The sequence below is a fragment of the Halyomorpha halys genome, unplaced genomic scaffold (assembly GCF_000696795.3).
Source record: "Halyomorpha halys isolate HHAL.00 unplaced genomic scaffold, Hhal_1.1 Scaffold164.1, whole genome shotgun sequence".
Classification (NCBI taxonomy): Eukaryota; Metazoa; Arthropoda; class Insecta; order Hemiptera; family Pentatomidae; genus Halyomorpha; species Halyomorpha halys.
The window spans coordinates 97,610-110,997 of record NW_027108420.1 but is presented as its reverse complement, the minus strand read 5'-3'; the positions used below and the strand labels follow the sequence as shown (position 1 = coordinate 110,997).

At 30.9% G+C, this 13,388-nt stretch overlaps 1 protein-coding gene across 2 annotated transcripts in view; it reads left to right on the top strand.

Annotated features, from left to right (window-relative positions):
- The window catches only part of LOC106678861 (ankyrin-1), a 40,631-nt gene that overhangs the window by 7,494 nt on the left and 19,749 nt on the right, over positions 1-13,388 (top strand). For both annotated transcript variants that reach the window (XM_014417657.2, XM_067046726.1), the window contains exons 2-3: positions 2,368-2,422; positions 6,526-6,816. In XM_014417657.2, coding sequence (XP_014273143.1) covers positions 2,404-2,422; positions 6,526-6,816 — 310 coding nt within the window. In that variant the 5' untranslated portion in view covers positions 2,368-2,403. The remainder of the gene's footprint in view (positions 1-2,367; positions 2,423-6,525; positions 6,817-13,388) is intronic.

Here is a 13,388-nt window from a genome sequence, read left to right as displayed (position 1 = left end):
GAGAGAGAGAGAGAGAGAGAGAGAGAGAGAGAGAGAGATTCATGAATTTAAACGATATTATAATAACAGTTCAACTTACCTTTGATCTTTCAAACCCATTTTAATTTTTAATACCAAACAGAGAATGTTTTTCCTTTCCTAATTCTCCCAACCTGATCTCCGTACCTAAACGAGATTATTAAAGAAAATACATTGTTGTTCAAAGGTTTAATTTAAGAGGTTCAACTTTTTTGTCTTGTATTATTTTATATTTTGTCTACAAAATATACTTTTTAAAATGAGTGTTTATATTTAAGAATCAAAAAACAAAGGAGTAGACAAAATATTAACTTTTTATATCAAGTTATAATTTGAAAAAAAATTAATTATTCAGTATGAATCAGTTTATTCATTAAGGAAAATATAATAATAATATATAGAAATTATTTTAGTTATTTGTTTGTATTACTAAATATGTACAGAGTGAATACACAGATTTTAAAAGTATTCAGAAATCTATTTAGTTATAAAATATATAATCTAAAATTTTACTGCTCACACATCAATTTTACTTGTGAACATGTCTAAGAAATGTACTAAGCTATATGGATATATTTTTAATGTAATGTATATTGTATAATTACTAGTAAAAATTTTGAGGAGTCTGCCAAGTGTAGTTAGGAGGAATAAAAAATGGCAACTTGATTCAAAACGTTAAAAAAAATAATTTTTCATTCCGAGCTTCATATCTTTGAAACTACAAACCTACAATATTGAAAACTTCAAATTAAAGCTGGTTGAATGTACGATAAAGTTGTTTATGACATTTATCTTCGGAGGAGTAGTAGATTTTATGATATTTGCATATGAATATGAATTCTGCATATGTCCGAACAAAAATAAATCAAATTTTGTGAATTTATTTTGACAAATATCATGAAAATTACTAAACCTATGAAGTTAAACGTCATTAACAACTTTATATAACATGGAACTAGCCTAAACTTGAGTTGTAACAGACATATGTACGTCCCGGGATATTCAATGGTTCCTGAGATATTTTCATAAAGCTAAAGTTGTGTCCTGAAAACTTGAAATCAACATATTTTGAATTTAATTATGGTAAATATCATTAAAACTACAACCCCTACGTAGATAAACGTCATATACTACTTTATAGTACACCCAGCCAGCTACAATTTGATTACTAATAGACATCTGTACGTCTAATGATTCCTATGCTAAATTTAACTTAAATTAAATTGATAAAATACGGTTTCTTATGAAATGTTGCTTTTAAAAAAAAATTATCTCAGGACATATTGAATGTAAATAGCAAATTTGCTCTAATTAGAATGTTCTATTATACTTTTTATTGTGGTTGGTAGTTTTAAAGATATAATTATTTTAAACAATAATGAGAAGATAGTTGACCGTGAATAATATGAGAAGATAGTTGGGGCGCGGACAGCAAATAATGAAAATAAGTAAAAAAAATTGTTTATTAGTGTCAACGTTTCGGCCAAAATTTCTAGGCTTCGTCACGGCTAAAAAAAAAAACATGTTACTTTATTTTATTAATTTTCATTGTGTACAATTATTTACATTAATCATTCAATATACCCTTTTTTTTTTCTTCTGTCTACCCGATCCCTTTTTTGAATTTATATTTCCCGCAAGAACCTTGATTTCTTTCATCTTTTCCTATATCTTTCTCCGACCATACAGTCCTGCTTCCTTATTCCTAGTCTTTCCGTTTCCTCTTTCATCTGCCCGATGTATCTTTATATATCCTTTTATTCATTGGTTGATATTTTTTAAATTTTTTTTTCTGTTCTTAACCCTGATGTAGGCTAGAAATTCTCGCCGAAACTTTGGCTCTAATAAATAGGTTTTTAACTTATTTGTGTTATACTCTGACCACACTCCCAACCATCTTCTCCTCATATATTTATTATTAACATTTTGCAACAGCCGCTATTTTTTATTCCCTCTAACTACGGGTGGCAGTTATCAATTCTGACTAATAACTAAACATAGTTTCCATTAAAGTAATAAAAAATTGGGGTGTCATAAATGACTTTTTTCTCCTAATGGGCTCTTGGACAATAAGTAATGAGATTTTAAATAATGATTATAATTTCTACAGAATCTGTTAAGAGTTAATTTTTGCTAATAAAGTATTTAAGAATAAAACAAAATAAGCAATGAGGACGTTAAGAATTAAAACTGAAAACGTCTAAAATATTTTTATTTATTTCTTAATTAACTAGCAAATTTTGCTAACATTTTTTATTTGTATTATATGTGGTAAATTAAATTAATAAAACATATTAACATATTCTTCATACAGCTAATTTCTATTTTCTGTTTTATACTTCTTTCTAGGAAAAGGTGTTTGAAAAAGATTTTGCTTGCTAGAAGATGCAATCCGCTGGCGCAGGTAATGCAAATATTTATCTTTATAGTTTGATATGAATAAATGTTGCAGTAAATACCATTTAAAATAATTGTATTCTTTAACAATCAATATAATATAATAAAATCATGAGAAATTCATGTTTAGGTCTCAGTTTTATTAAAAATGACGTATAGTAAGGATTCTAAAATATATTTACTGTTATGAAAAGAAAAGACTGAATATAAAATTTAAAATACTAAATTTTTATTAACTTGTTAATTTTTTCTATTAATGTTTTATCAGAAATTTTACTGAACAATGAGTTTCTTCTTATTCTCTCTTTAAGGAAGATATTAAAATATAAAATTTGATACAAATATATAGATAATTGTTTTTTTATATAATGGTGAAAGTTGTTAATTAAAAAATATATTAAACATTAATTATAACAATAACCTCTATTTATTTATTTTATTTTTTTAACCTAGTATAAATGAATGATTTAAATCACATTTGTTTTTCACGTTATAATGAGAAGAAAATATGATCTCATTAATATCTGCTGCCCTATAATTTGTTAATTTTTTAATAGTTAAAACGTGTTGATTTTTACCTTTCACTTTCTGTATATATGAAATATATAGTAAGGGCGAATATTTGGCTATTGTGACAAAGTATTTAAACATAAATAAAAAAATTCTACAGCTTATATTTACATAACGGTGTATTAATTATTTATCGTATTTGCTAATAACAGTAATAAGTGTCTTTATAATATAGGAAATAAGTTCACATAATCCGGAGTCCTGAGAACAACAAAAAAAAAAAAAAACGGTCATTTCACCCCAATTTTTTTATTTATTTTATAAAATTAGTTACTAGTCATAATTGATGTGACTGTTACCATAGTTTAAGGAAATAAAAAAATAGTTGCTGTTTTAAAGGATAAAAAAAATTAATTTTTCATACAGAGCTTTATTTATTTAAAACTACCTATAACAATAAAAAAATTAATAGAGTATCATTTGGATTAGAGCAAATTTGCTAAATTATAAGATCCAAAAGAGTTGTTTACATTCAATAGTTCCCAAGATATTTTTAAAAAGCAAAATTTCATAAAGAAAAATCAGTACTTAGTGTATTTATTTTGGAAAAACTATATCTCTGGAATAACTTGGGTATTTCTATGATAATAATAAAGAAATAAAATAAAAAATAGAACAATCTTAGTGTCCAACAGAAAAGAAAAAAAAGACTGCTTCGTAAATATTTTAAATTTAAAAAATAATATTATTTAAAATATAAATAACAAAAAAAATCTATAAACCTTCTTTATTAGGAAAAAATAAGAAATGTATTAAGTATTAAAAAAAAATTAAATAAAGTTTAAAATTATTGATAGTTAACATATTTTATAATTTAAAAAAAAATTAGAATTTCTTGATTAATCGAAAATAAATTGAAACATTTTGATAACTACTGGGTTATTGAGTTAATGATTAATCATGAATCAAGCTAAATAAAAAAATAGGCTTTTAAATAAATTCAAAAGTGATTTAATAAGCCTATTAGCTGAACAGATTCTTAACTTGAAGGAGATTCATTAAAGTTACGAAAACATCATTTACTCTATGTTCACAGTCTGATTGATTTTTATTGCACAATATTTGATAGAAGCCATCCCATTATGTTTTGTTTATTCATCATATGTATTTAAATTATTAAGTTTATTTTATTTATTTATTGTGCACTAGAATTATAAAATTATGACGTACAATAAATATGTACATACAGTAGATGTAAGTACAATCTATTGGTCGCTCACAAAATAACATAAAAAATAATAAATTTTTTTTAAAATTATTTATTTATTGTAATTTACAACTGTACAAAATAATACAATAGGTAAATATGTAGTATGTTTCATATACACTTGAAAATCTTGGGAAGGAACCACCCATTGGTGGTACTTCAAACATTAATTTAAACTAGAAGATCCCGTGGCCATCTTCTTTTCAGACGCCTCGGAGGATTATCAGGGATTGTTAAGGATGAAAGATTAAGAATTAATGGGTTAGGATGGTTAAGGAGTTTGGAATAAAAAGACGCATATCTGTTTTGGGTCAAATCTGCAACGAATGGGATGTTAAGGTCTTTATGAATGAGTTTATTTGTGACGTAATAAGGAGCATCAAGGATTTTACGTAGGATTTTGGATTGTAACGATTGGATGCGGGAAGAATTTGATGGTTTGGTGGAGCCCCAGAGCTCAATTCCATATGTCCAAATTGGTCTGATTATTGTAGTGTATACTAATTTTTTGTAGTGAATGGGAAGTTTAGAGCGTTTGTCAAGTAAGTGTTGTAGCAATCGGAATCTACGAGCAGTTTCTTGTCGTTTCAGTCTTGTGTGTGGATTCCAAGTAAGTCTCTTGTCAAGATGGAGTCCTAAGTATCGAATCTGTTCAACAGGTGTTAGTGGTGTAAATAAAAAAATTAAAATTAAAAACTGTACCGCTACAACGCATGAAGGGTCAGTGGTTCAGTAAGGAAGTACTGTTACTATACCAACGGTTGTGCAAAGAAGTGATTTGGTCAGAATCACGCTTGATACTCAATTACCGGTACCAAATGTACCAGGCTTGGTAGATCTCAGGAGGGCTCCAGAACCCACAGGATTGACTCACGGCTACAACAAGTCTGTGTAACAGAAAACATTTTTCTGCTTAGCCGGATTCGAACCCGGGTTCTTGGAGTTAATAGCATCGTGGCTTACCACCGCGCTCCCTAGGACTCAAATTAAAGCTAGTTTAATATGCTATATAGTATATACCGTTTATCTTCGTAGGAGTTATAGTTTTTATGAAACCCTTGTTTTATAATAAAAAGATTTTAATAACATATTAGTGATAAAAACCTAATTCCGACAAAGAATAAACTATCTAGGAATGTTCCCACAATATATCTTGTTTGCAAGAACTCTTCCTATGGCTTTTTTACGCTTTTATAGCTCCACATGTCGAAGGTGTTAATTGTCCTTCAATAGATAAATGTATTGTTCGCGTTACACGTTATATTTATAACATAGGAAGCTGTCATAACCTTGGTTTTATCTAATCTAACGTCCTGGAAATTTTCTTCAGATACACTCCTATCTATCGACATCCATTTCCTCTACTTCTTTCATATCTTAACCTTCATCATTTTGGGGTATATAAAAATATGATGTTAGAGCTAAGGGTCTGTCATCATTCTAGTAGTTTTGGTAGTCGAACAGCGTTGTTGAAGAACTCTAGGAGACATGACGTATGTGATAATCTGTAGATAATATTCGTTCTTGTACGTAGTATTTCATACCTTTGTGCATTTCTCTCATCAAAAAGAGTAAAGTAAACTCTTGTTTTATTTGATGTATTTTTTATTATATTTTCCTTTTAATCTATGTGTTAGTCTTATTCTCGTAAAATGTATCTATTTGTTTGTTTTTGGTAAACTGATCTACGGCTGTGACTATGAATGATGGTCTGATCTCACATTTCCGTCTAATATTGAATTTGCTTAGCGGGTCACTGAAGAGGATCTAGGAGGGTGAATTCCGGAGAGCGAATTTGTTGATCGGGTGAATTAAAAAATCTGGGCCGCCCGTAGCTCAGTGGTTAAGACACAGTCTTACCAATTTGATGTCTATTAGCGGTGACGGTTCGAATCCGGCCTGGGACGTCGACTTTTTTCATTGATTGGCGGTCCCACAAAATGAAGAACTTTGACCCCAACCATGGTTAGGCAGTATAGGACTTCAATGGGAGTCTTGGCAAAAAAAAAAATTGTCAATTAGTGAAATTGGACGAGCAGAAATGAGAAAGAAAACTGGGAAAGAATTGAAACATTTGTATTTATTGTACAGACCGAAATTGATTGTAAAAGGAAACTGTAGGGGAAAAAAAATTGTTTATTATATCTTATTATTGTATCTCTTTTTTTCTGATTATACCATGTATGTGTAATTTATATATGTCCGATTACGGATCGATGCTGTGTGAGATAGCAACCTGATGTATTTAGGCAGCATAGATAAATAAATAATTTCTCTCTATACCCAACTTATGAATAATGTTAAATTTAAAACTAAATTTTTTCTCCTTATAGGAAACATGGACAAGCAGGACCATCGCGGTAATACTCCACTTCACGATGCCGCGTTCGCGGGACAGTCCGATACGGTGAGGACCTTACTGAAGACGGGGTCCTCCTCGAACCAGCGGAACCTGGAAGGGGAGACCCCGCTCCACCTCGCAGCTGAGGGTAAGCACAAGGATGTGGTGAAGATCTTGCTGGATTCTGGAGCCGACCCCGCCTTGCAGGATAACAACGGCGCCACTCCATGCCTCGTTGCGGCATCTACAGGCGCCATGGAGGTCATGGAGCTTTTGACCAGGAGTAAGCATCTCAGTCTCACATTATTATTATTACTGAATATGAGGAGTTTCCTATCAATGTTCATGTATCCACTTATAAAAATGGCCCGGTCAACCAGAGAGAGATATCACATTTTGATGCATAGTACCAAAAGATAAATCAATTGTTTTTTTATAAAAAGACTCGTGAAATAATAAAAAAAATTCCGTGCTAACTCTTTGGCGAAAGCTCCGGACGAAAAAAATATTAAGGAGTATAAAGTTTACTTTTTGCAACCGAACACAATGATTATTTTAATGAGGTTTTTGCTATGATCTAGAAATATTACTGTAATATCATGATCTCGAATTTTTTTTTAATATTTATTTATTGCTATTTACAACTGTACATTATAATACATTTTGTAAATCTGATCTAAGTTAAATTGGAGTGTTACAGGCGTGTAGAGAAACTACCCTTTGGTAGCACTCTAATGACATTTTACATTAGCTGGCAGATTGGCCTTATTACAGTCATGTTGATCAGTCTTTTGTAATGAGTTGGAAGTTTAGACCGTTTGTCTAGTAAGTGCTGTAATAGTCGAAATCGACGTGCAGTTTCCTGTCTTTTCAGTCTAGTGTGAGGATTCCAGGTTAATCGCTTGTCCAAATGTAGTCTAAGGTAGCGGATCTTTTCGACAGGGGTAAGAGTAACATTAAATGAAACTGTAGGGCAGTCAGTAGGTTTACGACGAAGGGTAAAGGTGATTTGATTGGATTTGTTGGAATTTATCTTAATCCTCCAATTACGACACCAATTTTCGAGGGCTGTGATATGGGATTGGAGATTTTGGGATACAATTAATGGGTTATTATTAACAGCGAGCACACATGTGTCATCGGCATACGTGGTGAGGATAGTGTTAGGATTGGTTGGAATGTCAGCTGTATAGACAGTGTAGAGGATGGGACCAAGGATACTACCTTGAGGAACACCAGCGGACTGAGAATAGAGGGATGAATAGGAACCATTGGGGTTTACTTGGAAAAATCTATCAATGAGAAAGGAACGTATGATGAGAAAGTATGTAGGAGGTAGATTTCGAAATTCAAAATCAATATCTCAAAAAACATAAATGAGTAAATTTCCATACTTCTCCAAAACATTCGATCAAGTGTTCTATTACGTCATGTAACCAAATGAGGCGTCTGTTTATCTTTCTAAAATATAACAATTACACGCTAAGTGAAATCTGGCCAATTCTGGTCACATGGATTTTAGGTTTACTGTATTTACTTTCATTGATCTGGGGAAAATATTACTGGTCCATATTTTGCGTTGCAGATGAAGGACTTTACATTGGAAGATGAATAGGGAGATGTTCCGTGAGGCCGTTAAGAAAAGTGCTAAAAATAGTAGAAAAACTACTCATCTCATTTAGCAGGATTTCGACAGGGTGGGTTTAGAATAAGTCTAATAAAACGTTAGTTACTACGATTGATTATAGGTCAACTATTCATATTCCAATAAAAGAATCTATATAATCTAATAGAAAGGAATCGACTACAATAAATTCGAAATTGATGTGGCGAGTTACCGCCAAATTATATTTCGTCAAGTTATAGAGAGGATAGTGAACATATTTCTCATTTGCTTACTTGACTAAATAGAATTATGGATAGGAAATTTTGGAGAAGTTTGGAAAAATTACTCATTAATGTTTTTTTACGTATTGATCATGAATTTCGAGATTTTGACCACCAATGTTTCCGGTACACTCACATAAAAAAAATCTCCAAAATATGAAAAACTTTATTATTGATTAGCCTATACTAGTGAATTTTTTTGACTAGTCATTTCTGACATGGGGAAGGGTTATCTAGAGGTAACCGACGTTTTCTAACGATGGTTGGGAGTAAGCTTTCATTACGCCGCCAAAGCAATGAAATAGTCGATACCAGATTCCAACTAGTGCCACCTAAGTTCCCAGGTGGTAAAGACCTGCGTCTCAACCAACTGAGCTACGGACGGCCCAAGCAAGAGTAAAGTTGTGAAGTAGTGTTATGTTAAATGTTCCACTTTTTTCCCGTTTATCTCTTGCTTGGTCATTTCTGACATAAATTTCCTTTTATTATTTTTGGTATGATCTGCTTGGAGAGAAGATGACATTTCGCTGTAAGTGAATGTTTTTAAAGGTATGATAATTAAAGCTATCCTTGTAGTACAATAACCAAGTGGAAAAAAGTCTGTTAATTAACCCATTTCTGATTACTGTAATGAAAGCTATGTATAATTACTAGTCCAAATTAATAAGCCTGCCAAGTATAATTAGGGGAATTAAAAAGTGGCGGCTGCTTCAAGAGTTAATAAAAATGAATTTTTCATTCGGAGCTCTATATCTTAAAAACTACCAACAACACTAGAAACCCTAAGAGGACATAATTTAAAGAAGATAAATTTTCTAAAATATGAGCCCTAATAGAGCTGTTCATTTCATATAAATGTTCTACTGAATGTACTGGAAGATCAGTAGTTGGTAAATTTATTTAGAGAAATATATATCTAATAAACCATTCAACTTACATATGTCAATTAGCACTCGAATTAAAGCTAGTTTAATGTACAATAAAGTAGTTTAAGACTTTTATCTTCGTAGGAGTAGTAGTTTTAATGACATTTGCTCAAATAAATTGATTTATAGTATTTCGGACAATATTTCATGTGCAAAAGTCATATTCATATGCGAATATTATAAGAACTACTATCTTACGTAGATTAAAGATAGTTAGTTCAATTACCTTTATTTTGAGTGCTGACAGACATATGTACGTCTTATGGTTCCTAAAAAATATTTTTTTAAAATAAAAAGTTTTTTCGGAACAACTAGAAATTAAGATTTTGTGAATTTATTTGATCAAAGATCATAAAAAATACTTCTCCTACTAAGATTAACGTTATGTAATACTTTCTAATATGTTTAACAAGCTTTAATTTGAGTGCTGGTAGACATCTATACGTCTGGTTTCTGAGATATAGATACCTCAAAATAAATTCACCAACTTCTGAGTTTTCAGTACATTTTTTATGAAAAGCTGCTTTTTAAAAAGCTGTATCTCTAGAACTATTGACTGAAAATAGCTCTATTAGGGTTCTGCTAAATTTTAGCAAATTTACTCTACTTTGAATGATGTTCCCTTTGCTTTTCAGATGTTGGTATTATAGAGTTCGGAATTTTTTTTTTTTTTAACTTTTTGAAACAGCTACCATTTTTTATTCCCCCTACCTATACTTGGCAGACTCATCAATTTGGACGAGTAGTTATACATAGTTTGTATTAAAATAATAAAAAAATGGGTTGAAATAACTGTTGTACTAGATCAATGTACCAGAAAGATGTCAGTGTAGTAAGTATTCAGTGTCTCAATAAAAAAAAAAATTAATAAAAAGTTTTAGAAATCTCTTTCTGCCACCCCCCCCCATCAGACTGGAGGTTCCTCCAGTCTCATTATTTGAATTTATTTCAAAAATTAAATTTAAAAGTGGATATATTTACTTAAAAAAGATTTTTGATAGAAAACTCCTCACATATTTTTAAAAAAGATGCATTGAGTGGTTTTTACTATGACTTACATACAGGGGAGACTGTTGTACAAAGGATCTCAATTTAATTTTTTTTTTTTTATAAGCAATTTTCATAAATATGTTGAGAAAATATAATCATCATTTCTACCGACTGTGTATTTTTTGAGAATTTAAATATTAAAAAGATATTGAAAAAAAAGATTTTTTGGTATATAATCAATCGCTCAAGTATAGCATAGATTACGTCCTAATGTACCTTAGATCATTAGAATGTTTTACTTGAAAGCTAGATAATATGTATTAGAAATAATATATTTATATGGGTAAAAAAAAATAAATATGCACTGCTACAACTTATGAAGGGTTAGGGGTTCAATAAGATGTACTGTTCCTTGAACAATGGCTATACAAGGAGGTGATTTGATCGAGATCACCCTCAACTGTTAGGTTTTCCCCTCATTAAGAGTAACTTTCAAGAGGCTGGGTGTACCTGGGCTTCCGAACCCACGAAATAAATAATAAATGAGGTGTAGATAGTTGACCGTAGATTAATGATTGGAGAAGTTTGTCGGGGGGTGCGGTCAGCAAAGAACAACATAAATAAACAAAACCATATTTATTTTTTTTATGCCGACGTTTCGACCTGAGTTTCAGGTCTTCATCAGGGCTATAGAACAAAAGAGATAACAACAACATTTAGAGCAACATACAATTGAAAAGAAATAGTATAGAAACAAATTTAGAACTATACAACATATGATACAATACAACATGTGATAAAAAATTGATAACTGATAATTGAATAGTACACAATTTTAATTGATTGATAATCGTGATTGAAATATAATATCATGTAGGTAAGAAGATATGTATAATATAAAATATGCAAGTAGTGTCTAAAAACTGAAAAAATAAATAAATAAATTGAATCTACAAATTGAACGCTATGACAGACAATGGAAAATAGTGAGTGGCTTATATCTGAATTACAGTGTGAGTATTAACTTATCACACTGTAATTCAGATCATATCAATCAATTAAAATTTTGTACTATTCAATTATCACTTATCAATTTTTTATCATTTATGATTTAATTCATTATTTTGTAAAATTCTAAATTTGTTTGTATACTATTCCTTTTCAATTGTATTTTGCACTAAATGTTGTTGTTATCTCTTTTGTTCTACAGCCCTGATGAATACCTGAAACTCAGGTCGAAACGTCGGCATAAAATAAATAAATATGGTTTCGTTTATTTATGTTGTTCTTTGCTGACCGCACCCCTTGACAAACTTCTCCCATAATTAAGAAATAAATAATTGCCTGCTATAGCCGAATTTGAACTCGGGTCCTGGAGTTACCAACATAGCACCTTACTCCCTCAGCTACTCCGCCCTCATTTATACAGAATAGCATTAAAAAAAGGAAAAAAGGTTTTATAAAAGTTTAAGGTATATATTTTTTTCTTTTTTTTTTTTTGTTTGGCTCTAGAGACCTTGTAGATCTTGGACCGTCCTAATCAGCCTCCTGTCTTGGCCTACAGCTGCATGTAGCTCTTTCGCATCTTTGTTAATTTTATCTATCCATCTAGTTTTTGGCCACCCACGTGGTCTCTATAGATTATAGAGGCGTCCTGATGGATTACTTCGAGCCATATATCTCGCCCATCTTAACCTTCTTGCCCTGAGATATTGACTAACTAGCCTCTGCAGGTTTTACTGTTAATTCTCCATGTGCAAAGAATCAGATCCCAGATAGCTCCTGTGATTTTATGCAGGACTTCCTTTCAAATCACTCGATTTTGCTCCCCAGCGTACCTTTAAGAGCTCAGGTCTCGCAACCGTAATACAGAGCTGGGATTATAATGACATTGTACACCCGTAGATTTAGATTTTTAGAGATTTTTCGGGATTTAAGTATTTTTGATAGAGAGATGAAAGCTCTGTTTGCGCTGTAACATCTCAATCAGTTGATCACTTAGAGGAGTTATCAAGATCTTTTAAAATGTTTCGGAAACGATTTGCTATCCATGCAGACGTAAGGGTTTATTTTTCGGCATAAAATCATATACTTTGTTTTATCTTTATTTACTTGTAAGCCGATTTTCTCAGCTTCACTTATAAGAGTCTTTCAAAGTCAAACTGGTTACTTCCAAGGACCGTAATATCGTTCGCTTACGCTAGGATTTTATGTTTCACTCAATAAGTATAATACAAATAATATATAAGTATAGTATAAATTTACATTATTTACTTGTATTTATTAAGTTACATTTTGTTTACTTTCTTCAGTTTTATTATTTATTTTGTGTCACTTCGTTAACCGCACCCATGACCATTTTCTACTCATGTCGAAAAATAGGAGCTGTTACTTCATGTGCTAAAATAAATTATTTTTATTTTACTAAAAACATATGGACACTCTCCCCGGTTGAAATCTACTCAATTTTTTTTTTCAATTTTAACGCGATTCTACAGGGTGAATTACAGTACTCAAGAAGGTAAGGGATGATCCGAGGTACACTACGTTATAGGTACAACAGTCTTCCCTTTTTAGAAATATGTAGTAAGAGGAAGTATTATTAATTTCGGATCACACTAAAACACGTTTTAAGTTCCCCTGATACCATTTAATTGAGTCTGGCAAAATGCTTTAAGTGTCTGTGAACTGTCAACCTCAAAAACAAAAGTATGTACGAAACTGAAATTATGCATTTTAGGTTACACACCTCAGATGATACCACTTTTTTTTCACACTAAAATCGACTTACTGGAACTGCTGGTTTATATTGTGTCCTACATCTACATATCCTCTTAATCGATTTTTAGAATTTAGATTGGAGTTTCTTACGTCACTACAGTTGCATGGAATATATTTTTGAGGCTAGCTTTAATTATTCTTTATATATGTATATATAGTTGACCGTAAACATTTAAATATAAGAAAATGGTTAGGGTTACGGTCAAAAAAAGAAGAACAAATTGAACAAATTATTTAATTTTTTTATTTTATTTTATTTAATTTTTTAAAA